Source organism: Episyrphus balteatus, chromosome 1 (assembly GCF_945859705.1).
Source record: "Episyrphus balteatus chromosome 1, idEpiBalt1.1, whole genome shotgun sequence".
Classification (NCBI taxonomy): domain Eukaryota; kingdom Metazoa; phylum Arthropoda; class Insecta; order Diptera; family Syrphidae; genus Episyrphus; species Episyrphus balteatus.
Window position 1 is genome coordinate 49865562 of NC_079134.1, and position 12783 is coordinate 49878344.

General features: G+C 30.5%; 1 protein-coding gene across 9 annotated transcripts in view; it reads right to left on the bottom strand.

The window, feature by feature from the left end:
• LOC129905765 (dual 3',5'-cyclic-AMP and -GMP phosphodiesterase 11-like) overlaps positions 1-12783 on the bottom strand; it is a 182100-nt gene that overhangs the window by 88796 nt on the left and 80521 nt on the right. Inside the window, exons 1-2 of one of the 9 annotated variants that reach the window (XM_055981325.1) lie at positions 11539-12443; positions 9943-10495 (exon numbers count right to left, since the gene is read on the bottom strand). The exons of 3 other annotated variants lie outside the window; for them this stretch is intronic. In XM_055981325.1, coding sequence (XP_055837300.1) covers positions 9943-10207 — 265 coding nt within the window. In that variant the 5' untranslated portion in view covers positions 10208-10495; positions 11539-12443. Of the gene's footprint in view, positions 1-9942; positions 10496-10703; positions 12444-12783 lie in introns of those variants that run through there. 5 more of the 9 variants (XM_055981324.1, XM_055981326.1, XM_055981328.1 and 2 more) reach the window with 5 other exon arrangements.

Consider the following 12783-nt stretch of genomic DNA (forward strand, 5'->3'; position numbering starts at 1 on the left):
AACGAAATTTTTTGGTGGACAAAAGGTGAAGGTCGCAGTTCTGGCTTCACAGAGTTTAGAACTCTTGTAGTTAATGTTTATTTGCTGCCACAGAAGAAACGAAAAATTAGTTGTATTTTTTTTATTACATACAAAGACTACCTATGTAACAAAGTAAGATTTTTAGCAAGAAAAGAAGCTGAAACGAATTCGTCGTTCAATATTAATCAGTTTTGCAAAGTCAATTAAATCTAAAATATCATGTATTTTTCTCCTATATTTATTTTAACAAAAAAATTAATTATTTTTAACTCACAAGGTTGTTAATTTTGTTAAAGGAATTAAAAAAACCCATATCCATTTTTATCATGGAATAAGCTTTCAATATAAAAATAACTTCCATGAATCTAAAATACAAAAATAGAAATATTTTATATAGAATTCTCTATTCTAAAAATAAACAATTTAATCCTCTTAAGGTCAATGTCATTTTGAAAAAAAAAAAAAAAAATCGTAACAACTCATCATTCTGAAAAACGACAACATTTTTTTGTTGTTTCCGTGTGTGCTAAGTAAACCTCCAATTATTTATTGAAGAGCGTTGCTATATTGCGACACATGGAGACAACCGTCGAACATCATCATAACCAATTTGCCAATAATATTTTTTCGTATGTATAACAATCCATTCAGAATAAATTTGAAAGCAATATTTAATTTCGATACGTATCTGTTAATTGAAATATTCAAATAAATTTAATTAGAATCAATATGCTGAAAGCGTATAATATTGGCGCGGGTAGCGTGTGCATGGCGTAAATTTATTTAATTTTATTTACATTATGCTTTTTTTTTGTTGTTGCCATTTTTACGTACCTACCCGGAATGGTATTGGGGAAAAATATTGCAATGAAATCAGTTTACAATTGAGAGCAGACAAAAAGAAAAAAAAAATCTACCAACCTTTTTACTGTATAGAAAAATACAAAAATGGACAAAGTGTATCCTATAGATACATTTACATCAAAAATTAAGTGCTTGCTCATTAATTGCACAAAGGCGGCTCAACTCACTGCTCACTCTTGCCCGCACCGCACAGACCAACAATATTATGATGATAGCGCGACTCGAACTCGACTATAATATCTTCAGCTGTTTGTACAGTTATATAGCAGTACGAGCACCCCTTTGCACCTTACGGTTCAACGGTTAAAGTATCTTACCTCTATATAACAGCTATTGTATTTCACTTTTGTGTTCGGCAACCATAGCGACATATGTTGCAACACGTGATTACGCCAACAGGGTGCTGGCTTTATTCACTTTTTGTTTCTACGAAAGTAATTCATTGAGGTTTTATTATCGTTAAACGTACAAATAATGTAAGTACAGAGATATCCGTACCTATACGAGGTATAGAGCTACGACACCGTCAACAAACGACGGCCGGCAACAGTGAGTTTGTTTTCTAGTTTTATTTTATTTTGTTGGTTTTTATTTTTTGTCAGGAACACCTGGGAACGATGACGAAGTTATCTTTCATATAAAAATGTAGGTGCAAAAAACCAAAATAAAAAAAAAATATTAAAATAAAGAAAAACAATACGTGTATGCTTGCATAAGCTTATATGGAGCTTGAGCTTCTATACTCACTCGGAAAGTGGGTAGCAGTGGTGCCACTTTACTTCAATTGAAGTAGATCTACTTCTTTTTTTCAAAAAAAAAAATTAAATCTACTTCCTACTTCGCACCATCACGAAAATAACGAATTCTACTTCATTTTAAAATCTCTGTTCCAATCTACTTCAAATTATCAAAATATAAGCCAATTCTACTTCTTTTTGCAGAAAACCAAATATTTGACTAAAAATTGTTATAAAATAATGTATTGAAATAATATTTATACCGAAAATATAGAGTTTGAAGGAATTCAATTTTTTGGTTTTAGTTGTTTTTACTAATTAAATTATTTAACATAAATAAATTTAAGAAAATATTTTTTTTTAAGATGGATTTTTATTAAAAAATTATATTTTGAAATCTACTTCGATTTTTCTCAATCTACTTCCATTTTTTTTTTTCAAATCTACTTCGACTTTTTTTCTGCAAGTGGTAACGCTGGTGGGTAGTCTGTCTCACATTCACGTTCAATTTAACATGAAAAAGTTTCTATTCAATGGTTGGGTATTGCTATGGTAGAGAAAGAGGAGGACGATGACGACGAGAAGAAGGAGGTTGTCGTGAATAGTTCAACACCACTGTTGTATCTGTAGTTGAACAAAAAAAAAATTGTAGGTATATCCTTGAGGTTTTTGTTAAAAATCGAAGGATATATTGTTTTACGATTATGATTATGGATATGTATAGTGGATAGACTGCATTAGATTTGGAGATTTTTTTCTGTCCGAAGAGTTATATACCAGCAAAATTTATTTTTTCGTTTCTAAGTTTGTGGGAAATAACTGCAAATGAAATTATTGATTTAGGATTTTTATTTAGGTACAGCAAAAGATTCCTCTGGCAACTTACTCGAACTTTTGTTCGATTTAGTTTTTGGAACTATCAATTATTAATATGAGCCATTGCAAGAATATTTCATAAAAAAATCAAAACTCAAACTAAAGTTTGTGTACTTTCCGTGAATAGGTACAATTAAACTTTTTTTAAATTTTAGAAAGTGTTAAGGAACAGTGAAATTGCACCGAAATTTGAAAAATACAATAAAATTGTTGTATACCAAACACCAAAGACCTAATCCTTGCATCGATGCAAAAATCTTAACAAAAATAAGCTCGAATATATCGAACATCAAACGAATAAGAATTTTTTTTTACCTCAGTCACACATTCGAACTGACTGAGGAAGACTGATTTTCCACTGAAAATAATAAGTCAGAGCCGTTTTTTGAATGAATTGAGGGAACTTCAATGGTACTCCTAAGACTAAAACTTTGACACAGATAATAACCTTCGGAAAAGCAAGAAACTTCCAAAAATATCTCATTTGCCAAATAACGATAAACAGTTTAGAAGTTTATCAAACGACAGAAATTTGAATTTTTGAACATAAGTAATTTTTGGGAATTTTTAAATTTTCAGTACACTGGGGTGTATGCGTAACTTTTGCTGGGAATTATGAAAAATTTTATTTATTATCAAATGATTGAATTGAATTTTTGAAAAAATTGAATCTAAAATTTTGAAAAAAAAAATTGAGGTCGCAGTTCTGGCTTCACGGAGCTAATCATAGAATGTTTTGGCGGAAGTATTAGGTTTATACCTGCCTAACTACCTAAACCTGTAGATACCTTTTTCGTTTTTATGTGATTTTTCCTGAATATTTTGTATGCTATCTTAATTTGCAGCAATTCTGCTTTGAACACAATAGCAAAGTGGAAAGCATTATTAAAAAAGAAATGTTAAGAGATCATGATAGACACCCGCACATAGGCCAGAATCCATTTTTGAGCCATCAGTAAAAATGCTCGTGTCGGTGACTTCCGTCACAATGCCTTTTCCCAGTCCGTCTATAATTTTCAAAGTAGGAGTGCAGTAGTCCGTGGGTGTCATAAGTATATCCGATTTCCGATGATACTAATTTTGTTATATCGCTGAGATCGAAACGTTTTAACTTCCAACAATAGGTTTTTTTAGCCTTAAGATGCTCTACCTGATATTTGATATGAATTTTAGAGGCAAGAGAACCGTATGTGCCTCAGTAGGAGAAGGCCGGAGAGCTCCAATCGCCCTTACACTCGCTGTTCTCTGCACTTTCTTGAGTTTTTTTTATGTTATATCCTTTACCGGTAACGGGCTTAATATAAATAAACTGGTAGCAAAATCTGACTCGAATGACTTTTTTTTATTTAAGTTAGAAGGGTAATCAAATTTTTTTTCAAACTGTTAAGATGCTTGAAAGTGAAAATACAAATTATAATCCCCATCCGTGATGTAAAAATGGTAATTAGTATCTACGTTTAGAACTACATTACGTACAAAAAGTAATTAAAAACTGGCAACATGCTTTTCAATTCATAAGTTCCTACTTATGATATGGTTTTATATTCTGAAAAGAAACATTGTTTTCTCTTCTTTCATAAACATTACTTGAATGGAATAGAAAAAATGCATTTCTCCCTTCTGCAATATTCCCTTCCCCAGACTCATGAATGTTCATCATCAAAAAACCCTCAAACCTTACTCCGATAAGACAGCATACAAATATGAAAATGCTTTATCTTTCTTGATTTTCCGGTTCCATTATTTTGTGTTGTACAATCAATATGTATCAGTATCTTCTATAAAAATATCTCTCTACATTGTCTTCATAAAATGCTCTTCTTTCTGTGATAAAAAAATAACATGAACAAAATAAATGCTAAATTATCATTGTCCACATTTGTTATGGATGCATTCGGAGACAATCATTTATTGGTATTTTATCGTTAGATCGACCATCAAAAAAACGTATACAAAAATCGTTTTGTTTTTATTTGTCTTGTTTATTTTGAAAACCACACATTCATGTTGTTTTCTTTTTTATTAAAGAACCAAAAACATCAATTCTCTGAAAATATATATGATATGATATTTACAAAGGAATGTTTACAGAATAAAAAAAATAAATAAATGCAATCCAAAATAAAAATGTTATGAAAACAAGAATGCAATTTATTACAAAAACGTTAAAAATAACAAAATGGGTTAATTCAAAATCAATCATCATAAAAATGTTATAAATAAAATTTTATGTTGTTATGCTAATGTATACACTCTATTAAACCTTTGTATTATTTTGATTGCCTAGAATTTTCTCTCTAAATTGCTTTTTAGGTCAAGTTTATTTGGTCTTTGATTGAACTTGATAGAGATAATGATCAATTTAATAACCCAAGGGCAACAATATACAATACTTTTGATTCTCAAGGCCGTTTGATATTGAAAATATAGATATTGCTAAACAAAATACTCAAACTCACTCTAGAAAAGAAACCACAAAAGCCTTCTGCATTTTTGTATTAAATAAAAAACCATGACAGGTGGAGGATTCATCATATTCACTGATTTTTGTATGTTTACTTTAAACGTACAGTAATTAATCATTAATTTTTTTCTACGCCAACTTAAGACAGTATTTTTGTTTAATTTCGTGTAAATAAATTTTCCGAATGGAATGGAAAATTTTGAAAATTCAAAGTAACCTTGAAGAAAGAAGAAAATATACATAACAATGATCAATAGAAATAAAAATAAAAATAAAAATAAGACTTCATTTGAAAATACATAAAATTACTTCCTCTGATGACCAATGTTTGAAGAAACAACAGATGTTAAATGTTTATGTAGAGACCTTGACAAATGTCATCAAAAAAAAGTGTCAGTAACTACATAAAATTGAGATTCTTTTTACTGATTTACACTTGTACATCAGTAAATAGATACAATTGAAAGAATTCATGCGATTTATAAGAAAGATTTGCGTAGAAATAAACAAAAAAAAAAAATAGTTTGAAAGAGACTATAAAAAGAATATAAAAAAAAAAAACTGTAGGGTAGATTTTGTTTCTTTTCCTGAACAAAAACGCTCATATGAATCTAACTTTCCCCAATTTCGTTCCTCCTCAAGATGTGAGTTTAAAAGCAAGTTTTACACTTGGAACGTGTCATCTACTGATTTTGGCTGTTACCAAATGTTATATATTTTCGTCAGCTTGATAAAGAAGTCTGACAGTAAAACTTGAACGTTTTGAACTTCATTCTATAATAATATCTGGTTTAAGCCTCTGTAGGCACACGTCTTTTTTGCTACTTGATAGGCAAAAAGTTCGCTAGAAGTTTTTTCGGTCTCAATATTTTACAGGGAATTATATACATATGAAATTGATGTAGAATTTTCCAAGGAATTCGAATATTTTATTCACAATTCCAATTTTATTTATTTTCACCCTTATAAAGAGACTTTTTTGTGACCACTTTTTTGAAAAATCGTAATTTTTTTATTTTTGTCCTGCTACATTCGCATCGTGCCGACAGAGGGTTAATTATATTCAAGAAAATCAACGACGTGACCTAGCCACGCTTCTCGATTCTTAATAGTGCTAAAGCAAATGGTCATTAGAACTGTGTCGAAGCGAAAAACTTGTCAATATCCTTTTCAAGTATTCGTAGTTAAAAGTTTAAAATAGTTCTGCTTACCGTAAACGAATTGAAAAATGGCCGAATATTCAGCGGCATGTCTAGTTTAAATTGGTACAAAGAGCGAATAAGTTGAAGAGCGAATAAGTTGGTTGATATAAATTGCGAGCGTTAGCGAGCAAGAAAATTTTTGTGAAGAAACAAATTTTAACCATTCTTAGACTTTATACAAAAAATTATTTCGCACAATTTTATATATAAAACATTTTATGTATTGAGTTCTAAATTAAATTGGCAATACTTAAAAACAAAAATTTTAAATAATCCAAGTTGTTTGTCCTGCGCTAATTCTTTGCCGCTGGTTACAAAAGGGTTAAGTCATAATTGATAGTTTGCCTGAAAATGTGAAGTTGAGCTAATGGATGAACTTTTGAGCATTGATCCTCTTATTTTTATAGAAAAGAGTTGTTCTAAATTTATGTTTTTGATACCAAATAAAAGAGAAAAAAGAGGTTATTATTATTTCATCGAAACTCGGAAAGTGCAATTTTGTGACTTAACCCCTTTGTACCCGGCGGCAAAGAATTATACTTCTCTTTGAAATCTAACAATAAACTGAAATTGTTCAATTTTATAATTTGAAACAAAAAAATAACGAAATGTTGTACATACATTTTAAGGCTTGGCCACACCGAAGGGTACATGCGGTAGCGGTACGGGTACTTGTATGAAAAAAATTCAAAACTGACACATCAACGTTCAGATGTGGAATTTTTTTCATACAATTACCCGTACCGCTACCGTATGTACCCTTCGGTGTGGCCAAGCCTTTAAAGTTCAAGTGACCTCAATTCCAAATTTATAAAGCGTTTCGCCTACTTAAAATAAAAATAATTTTAATAATTTTTATTATTTTTGTTATTTTTCTTCGTTATTAAATGTTGTACATAGGTACTACAATACTGAATAAATGGATACATTAATTTTCGCTTAGATACTGGATTTAAGCTTAACATAGAACAAAAGTGGGTAACAAGCAACTGAAGATATCTCGGACAGTAGAAAAGATTAAAGTAGATTTAACGGTAATATTTCAAAAACGAGATGTGGTCGAATATGTCTGTTAGTGTCGGACCGAAGCTTCGGATTCGGCCTTCGGCTTTGGCCGAATTCGCTCAAAAAAACAACATTCGGCCAAACGTTCGGCTTCGGCTATTTTAGGCCGAAGTTTTGGCCGAAGCCGAAGGTTCTGTTTATTATATCGAGCATCGTACTAGGCACTGGAAAAAATTTAAATTTTTGAAATTTTTGAATATCTAAGAAAAGATTGCAATTTTTTCTTCGGTAGGTATTCAAAAATTACAAAACAAATGTGTGCCATCGTAGTAGTCGCCGAACAAAATTTCAAATTTTGAATTTTGGAGGAGAATTCTTGACTTTTTTTCAACCTTAGGCTTCGGCTTCGGCTGAAAATCGGACACTAATGTCTGTCTTTGGATTCGAGTTCGGCATACCGAAACCCTTTGAAAAAGTATAGTTTAGTCTGGGCACCAAAAACCTTGCATAAATACTTGTGGTATTTAAAGGGTTCTTTAAAGAGCATTTTAAGATGTTAGCATGGTGCTTAAGGAAATGGTCAAAGAGGCATAAGCTCGTTTTTTGAAAAATCCCTTACCAAAATGTTTAATGGTCCAAAAAAATTTTGTTTTCCATTATAAAACTTCATCGACTTCTTTAACGAATAACGATACAAAATTGGTACCTAGAGACTTTAAGGGAGATTTTCAGATAGGTAATCAAATCACTAAAATACAAAAACAAACCATTTAGTGCTGCACATATTAGACTTATATTTGTTCATAATATATATCTTTTGATTTTCTGAAAAAAAATTTCGGGAGGGGGTTTAACCCCATAATTCCCCCCCCCCCCCCCTAAATACGGCTATGGTATTATGTAAATAGAAAAGTGTATTATACTCGCTGAATAACCAAGCAGTGTGTGACGCATCCGTAAAAATCAATGACATTGTTGGCCGCAGATGGGGCAACACTCATGAATCTCGAATTTTTTAAAAAAGCAGAATTAAACAAAGATTTGAAGATGGGGATTTTCGTCTGCTTGGGATTTTGGGTACCATTATATTAACGTTCTCTTTACCCCCGCCTTATGAAAAAAAGCTGATTTGATAATGACACTTAAATGGATTAGATTTCTCCGTTTTAGAAGTTTTTTGACATAACCTAAACATAATTATAATTTTAAAAAAATCTAATAATACTGCCACTAATATAATAGTGAGTTACACCATAATTTTTTTTTTTTTGAAATTTATATCTCATGTATGTAAAACATAAGACCCAGGTCGAATTTTTGAACTTACATATGTACCATCGAACTGAGTCATATCATGTGATTTTTTTTTATAAATTGGGCATAAATCCCATATGTTCCTCGTCAAAAATGTATCCCAATTCAGACAGCTGAATTTCACCAAAGATATATTTTTAACTCAACACAATAATGTGTATTGTCAGAAACTTATCCTCTGCTAAATATTTAACACTACTCGCACACGGCCGGCCTTAGTCGTACAGCATGAAACACTTAATCTAGAGTGTTGAGCGCCATTTGAAATAAGGCTTAGAATGATCAGCACTGGTTCATATTTGAGAGTTGTGTGAAGTTTGTTGTCTGGGAGAAGGCATCTCACGAAACTTCAGTTTTTGCGAATTTGAGAACAGAAACTTTTGGAATTCTAGTTTTGATCGTTTTAAATAGTTATTTTTTTTTTAAATAGAACCGAAAAATGTCTCTTGCTTGAATGGGGAATCCGTAGCAGAAAGTTTGGTATTTAAATGCCTTATTTTTATCACTTCTTGAAATTTTTCTAAGTTAATGAATATTAGGTGGAACATAAGACACAACATCAGCCCTATATTTGGATTTTATATCCCTTTAAAATCAACTAAAATTGTGTGATACTGTCCTGGATGTAATGTCCCTACATCTGCTTTTATTCTTACTTTTCTAACATTACTCAGTTGGGACCCGGCATTATCTTACTTTTACAAAGTACAATAAATAAGGCCGAATGTGCTTTCGAAAAGTGAATCAATGTCGCATTTTGAAATTTGACGTTATTTCACGGCACCATACATATCCATCAAACTTTTTACGCTGGTATAATATTATTCAAAAATCAACGAATTAATGAATATTTTAAAAAATTGCATTACCTCTAACCTATCCAAGAACTGCAAGGAAAAAAACCGACAAAGGTAATTAAAACCAAATTTATGAATTTAGGTAGGTATCTAACCTACCTACAATGCTAGTTAGGTGCATACAATTTCAAACATTTCTTTTTTTTTTCCAATTTTTGTTTGTGCAGTGAAAAAAAAAAATTGAATCCGTAAAACTCATAAAATATTCATCAGATACCTACCTACTAGTCCAGTAATAATGTATGTAATATGCAAAACTGTCAACATTTTACTGAGATTTTTTTGTTTTCATGTGACAGCAAATAGGTAGTAAGTCATAAAAGAAAAAAAAATATCAAAAACCTACAAAAGAGGTATAGTCAACAACCTACATAATGGTTTCTTAAGAAGATAAAATAGGTTACTAAACAGACTTTAGGCTAAGCTAAAAACCACAAAATCATGTCATGTTAGAAATAGGTTTAAGATTTAAAAAAAAGTATTCTAGTTGGTAGGGGAGCCGGAAAAGGTATAATAAAGTAAGGTAAAGGTAGGTAATAATCCCTCTATTTTCTTTCTTACTAAAGTTCTTCATTTACTACTTTTTTTTTGTTTGTATTCACCTTTTTTCCTTTTGTCTTTTTTATGTTTTAGTCGCCACACACGGATACAATTTCCAATATCGGATTGTATTCGATTGATGACAGTGTGTGGTTGTTGTTGTTGCTGTTGTATCGCTGCTGTTTGTTGTTCCGGTTGTTGTATTGTGTGAGTTGTGTTTATTTCGTACTGAAATATTTGTTGTTGTTGCTGATGTTGTTGTTGGTTGGACGTTGTTGTTGTTATAATATTTGTATTGCTGATTTTGCTTTTGCTGTGTAGATTCATCCGTAACAAGATGATCGTGCATTATAACACACACACACTAACACTCAAAATATAAAACACTCACACAAAGTTAAAAATAATTATTATATTTTTTTTTATATAGGTATGTAAGAAGATTGCTCCAAAAAGAATTAAAAACAAAAACAAACGGTAATACCAGTATAGTTGATAAAAAAAAAAACAGAAGATAATGAAGAGACACACAAAAAACTGAGAGAAGATACTTTTTTGTTGTTGTTGTTGGATTTACTTTGTTTTTTTTTTTTTATTTTTTAAATTCACTAAAACCTACAAGATATAGATCACGTTGATTAATTTTAATTTGGAATTATTATTATTTTTTTTTTTAATTAGTAATTTAAATAATTAAATTTTATTTTTTTTCTGCACAAAAAAAAAATAAAACAAATTAAAAAAAAAAAACAATAAGATCGGACTAAAAGACCCGTCCCAGGAAATTTTCCATAAATCTTTAATGAAATCGCCGCGAACTTACACTCGCACAAATTTTCTAACCCACACTTTTGCAATTTTTTATTTAAGCTTATTAACTGCACGCGGCGTAGTGCTTGATTTGGCCCCTTAATTGTTTTTTTATTTTCTTTCTTTCTTTTTTGTTTTAATTTTTTTTTTTTAATTATATTTCTTTCATTTCTCTTTTATATTTCATTCTTCATTTTGCGTTAATAGATTTTTTTTTGTTGTGCTTTTATTTTTTTACACACATTTTTTATTTTATTTTACATTATAGAGGGCGCGCACTCAAATTACTTATATAATTTTCTGCGTCGTCGTCGTTGTTTCGTTTTGATCTTTTTTTTTGTATATAAATTGAAAAAGGGGAATAAGTACTTTTTTTGTTTTTTATTTATTTTTTTTTTTTTGTTTTGTTTTCTGAAGAAGTGTGCACAATCTTAAGCGCACATCATAATGTCATAAACCGAAAACAATAAAATACAAAAAACTTGATAACCGATTTCAATGAAATGAAACCATTATTTCTCAATGAAGTTTAAGAACTGAACTGAACTTTCTTCTTCTTAACTGGAAATCCCAAAGAAATGAGCTAAAAGTTCGATAGAAAAATGCAATATCAATAAGCCGATACTCGAACCGACAAACGGCAGAAAAAATTAACCAATTCCAAGTAGACAACCGGGGAAAGGGAGGTTTATTGCTACTTGTTGCTTTTATCTTTGTCTGCGATATTTTTTAATTCGCCGCAAATATTTTACACGCAACTTTTCATAGAGACTAAACGGACATTCCAAGAACAGAACAAAAAAAAAGATACTTTATCCCGTTTTTGAAATAATTAAATATTATTTTACCTAATTCAATGAGTTTATATCAGTAGAGTAGAGATACAGAAATAACACAATGAATTTTTTTTTTATAATTTCTTCAATTAAAGTCGTATCTTTTTTTACTATTGCACTCTCTCTCTCTTTCTTCTACTTCTCAAGGAATGGTTTTGCTTTATCTATTTTCTTCTTTTTTTTTTTTGTTTTCGAAAACACACAAGAAAAAAAAATAATAATAATCTACTATAGAAATTTTGTTTTGTATCACGCCGTAAGTCGACCGTCACTTGTCGAAAATCGCTCAGATACTGAAGCAAAAACTCATCTAAAAGATTGAAAAACTTGAATTGGATTTTTGGTTGTAGAATGTGCTGTAGATACTTTTACTTTGATAGATGAAGAGAGGTGCGCGGCAATGATTTTTAGGAATTTATTTATTATGATTGTATTTGTGTTTATTTTATCGTATGCAATATAGTGTGTTTTTGTTTATTTGATTGTATGGGTTATTGGCATGGCGGCGGCGGCGAAGGCGATATGGTAAAAATATAAAACAAAACAAAAATAAAGAAAAGAAACAAACAAAAAGTTAAAAGTTCGTTTGTTTATTTCTCTCTCTCATTGTAGTGTGCTAAAGAGCAAGCAATGCTGTTATAAACAGATACATAAGTTCAATAGACAATACCATCCACGGATCCACATTGCACTTTGTACGAACTACGGAGAATGGAGCTTGGAATGGAAATGATGATAGTCGTGTGAGATAGACAAAAAGGGAGGAAATGGGGATAGGGGAACAAGTTTCAATGTACTTATCTCTTTTCGCTCTTAAAACAAAAAAAGAGGAAATGTTACCAGAAATAATTAATAACAATTTGAGACAATTATTCAGAACAACTTGAACGATTTTAGTGAGATTTTTTATTTTCTACTTGGAAATAGTTTTTATAAACGAACTGTCGATATTATGATCAAATAATCGTTTAAGCTCGCATTAAGCCCACTTTGCTTTCTAATTGTTCATTGTTCATTGTCGCCTGATTAAAATATTTTTGATTCGAAGGAAGGGGCAGTTTTCTATAAAATGTGTTAGATATAATTATAACATTTGGTGAGCAATATCGTGTTAGACATAACGAAACCATCTAGTAGCGAGTACCAAAAATATCATTGTAATATTTCTACGAAAGTCTTTCAACTGAGTGAAACTGGTATAAGCCTGGAAAAATATAAGAAATAACTTCCACTATTTCTAGTAGAGTACATGTACTT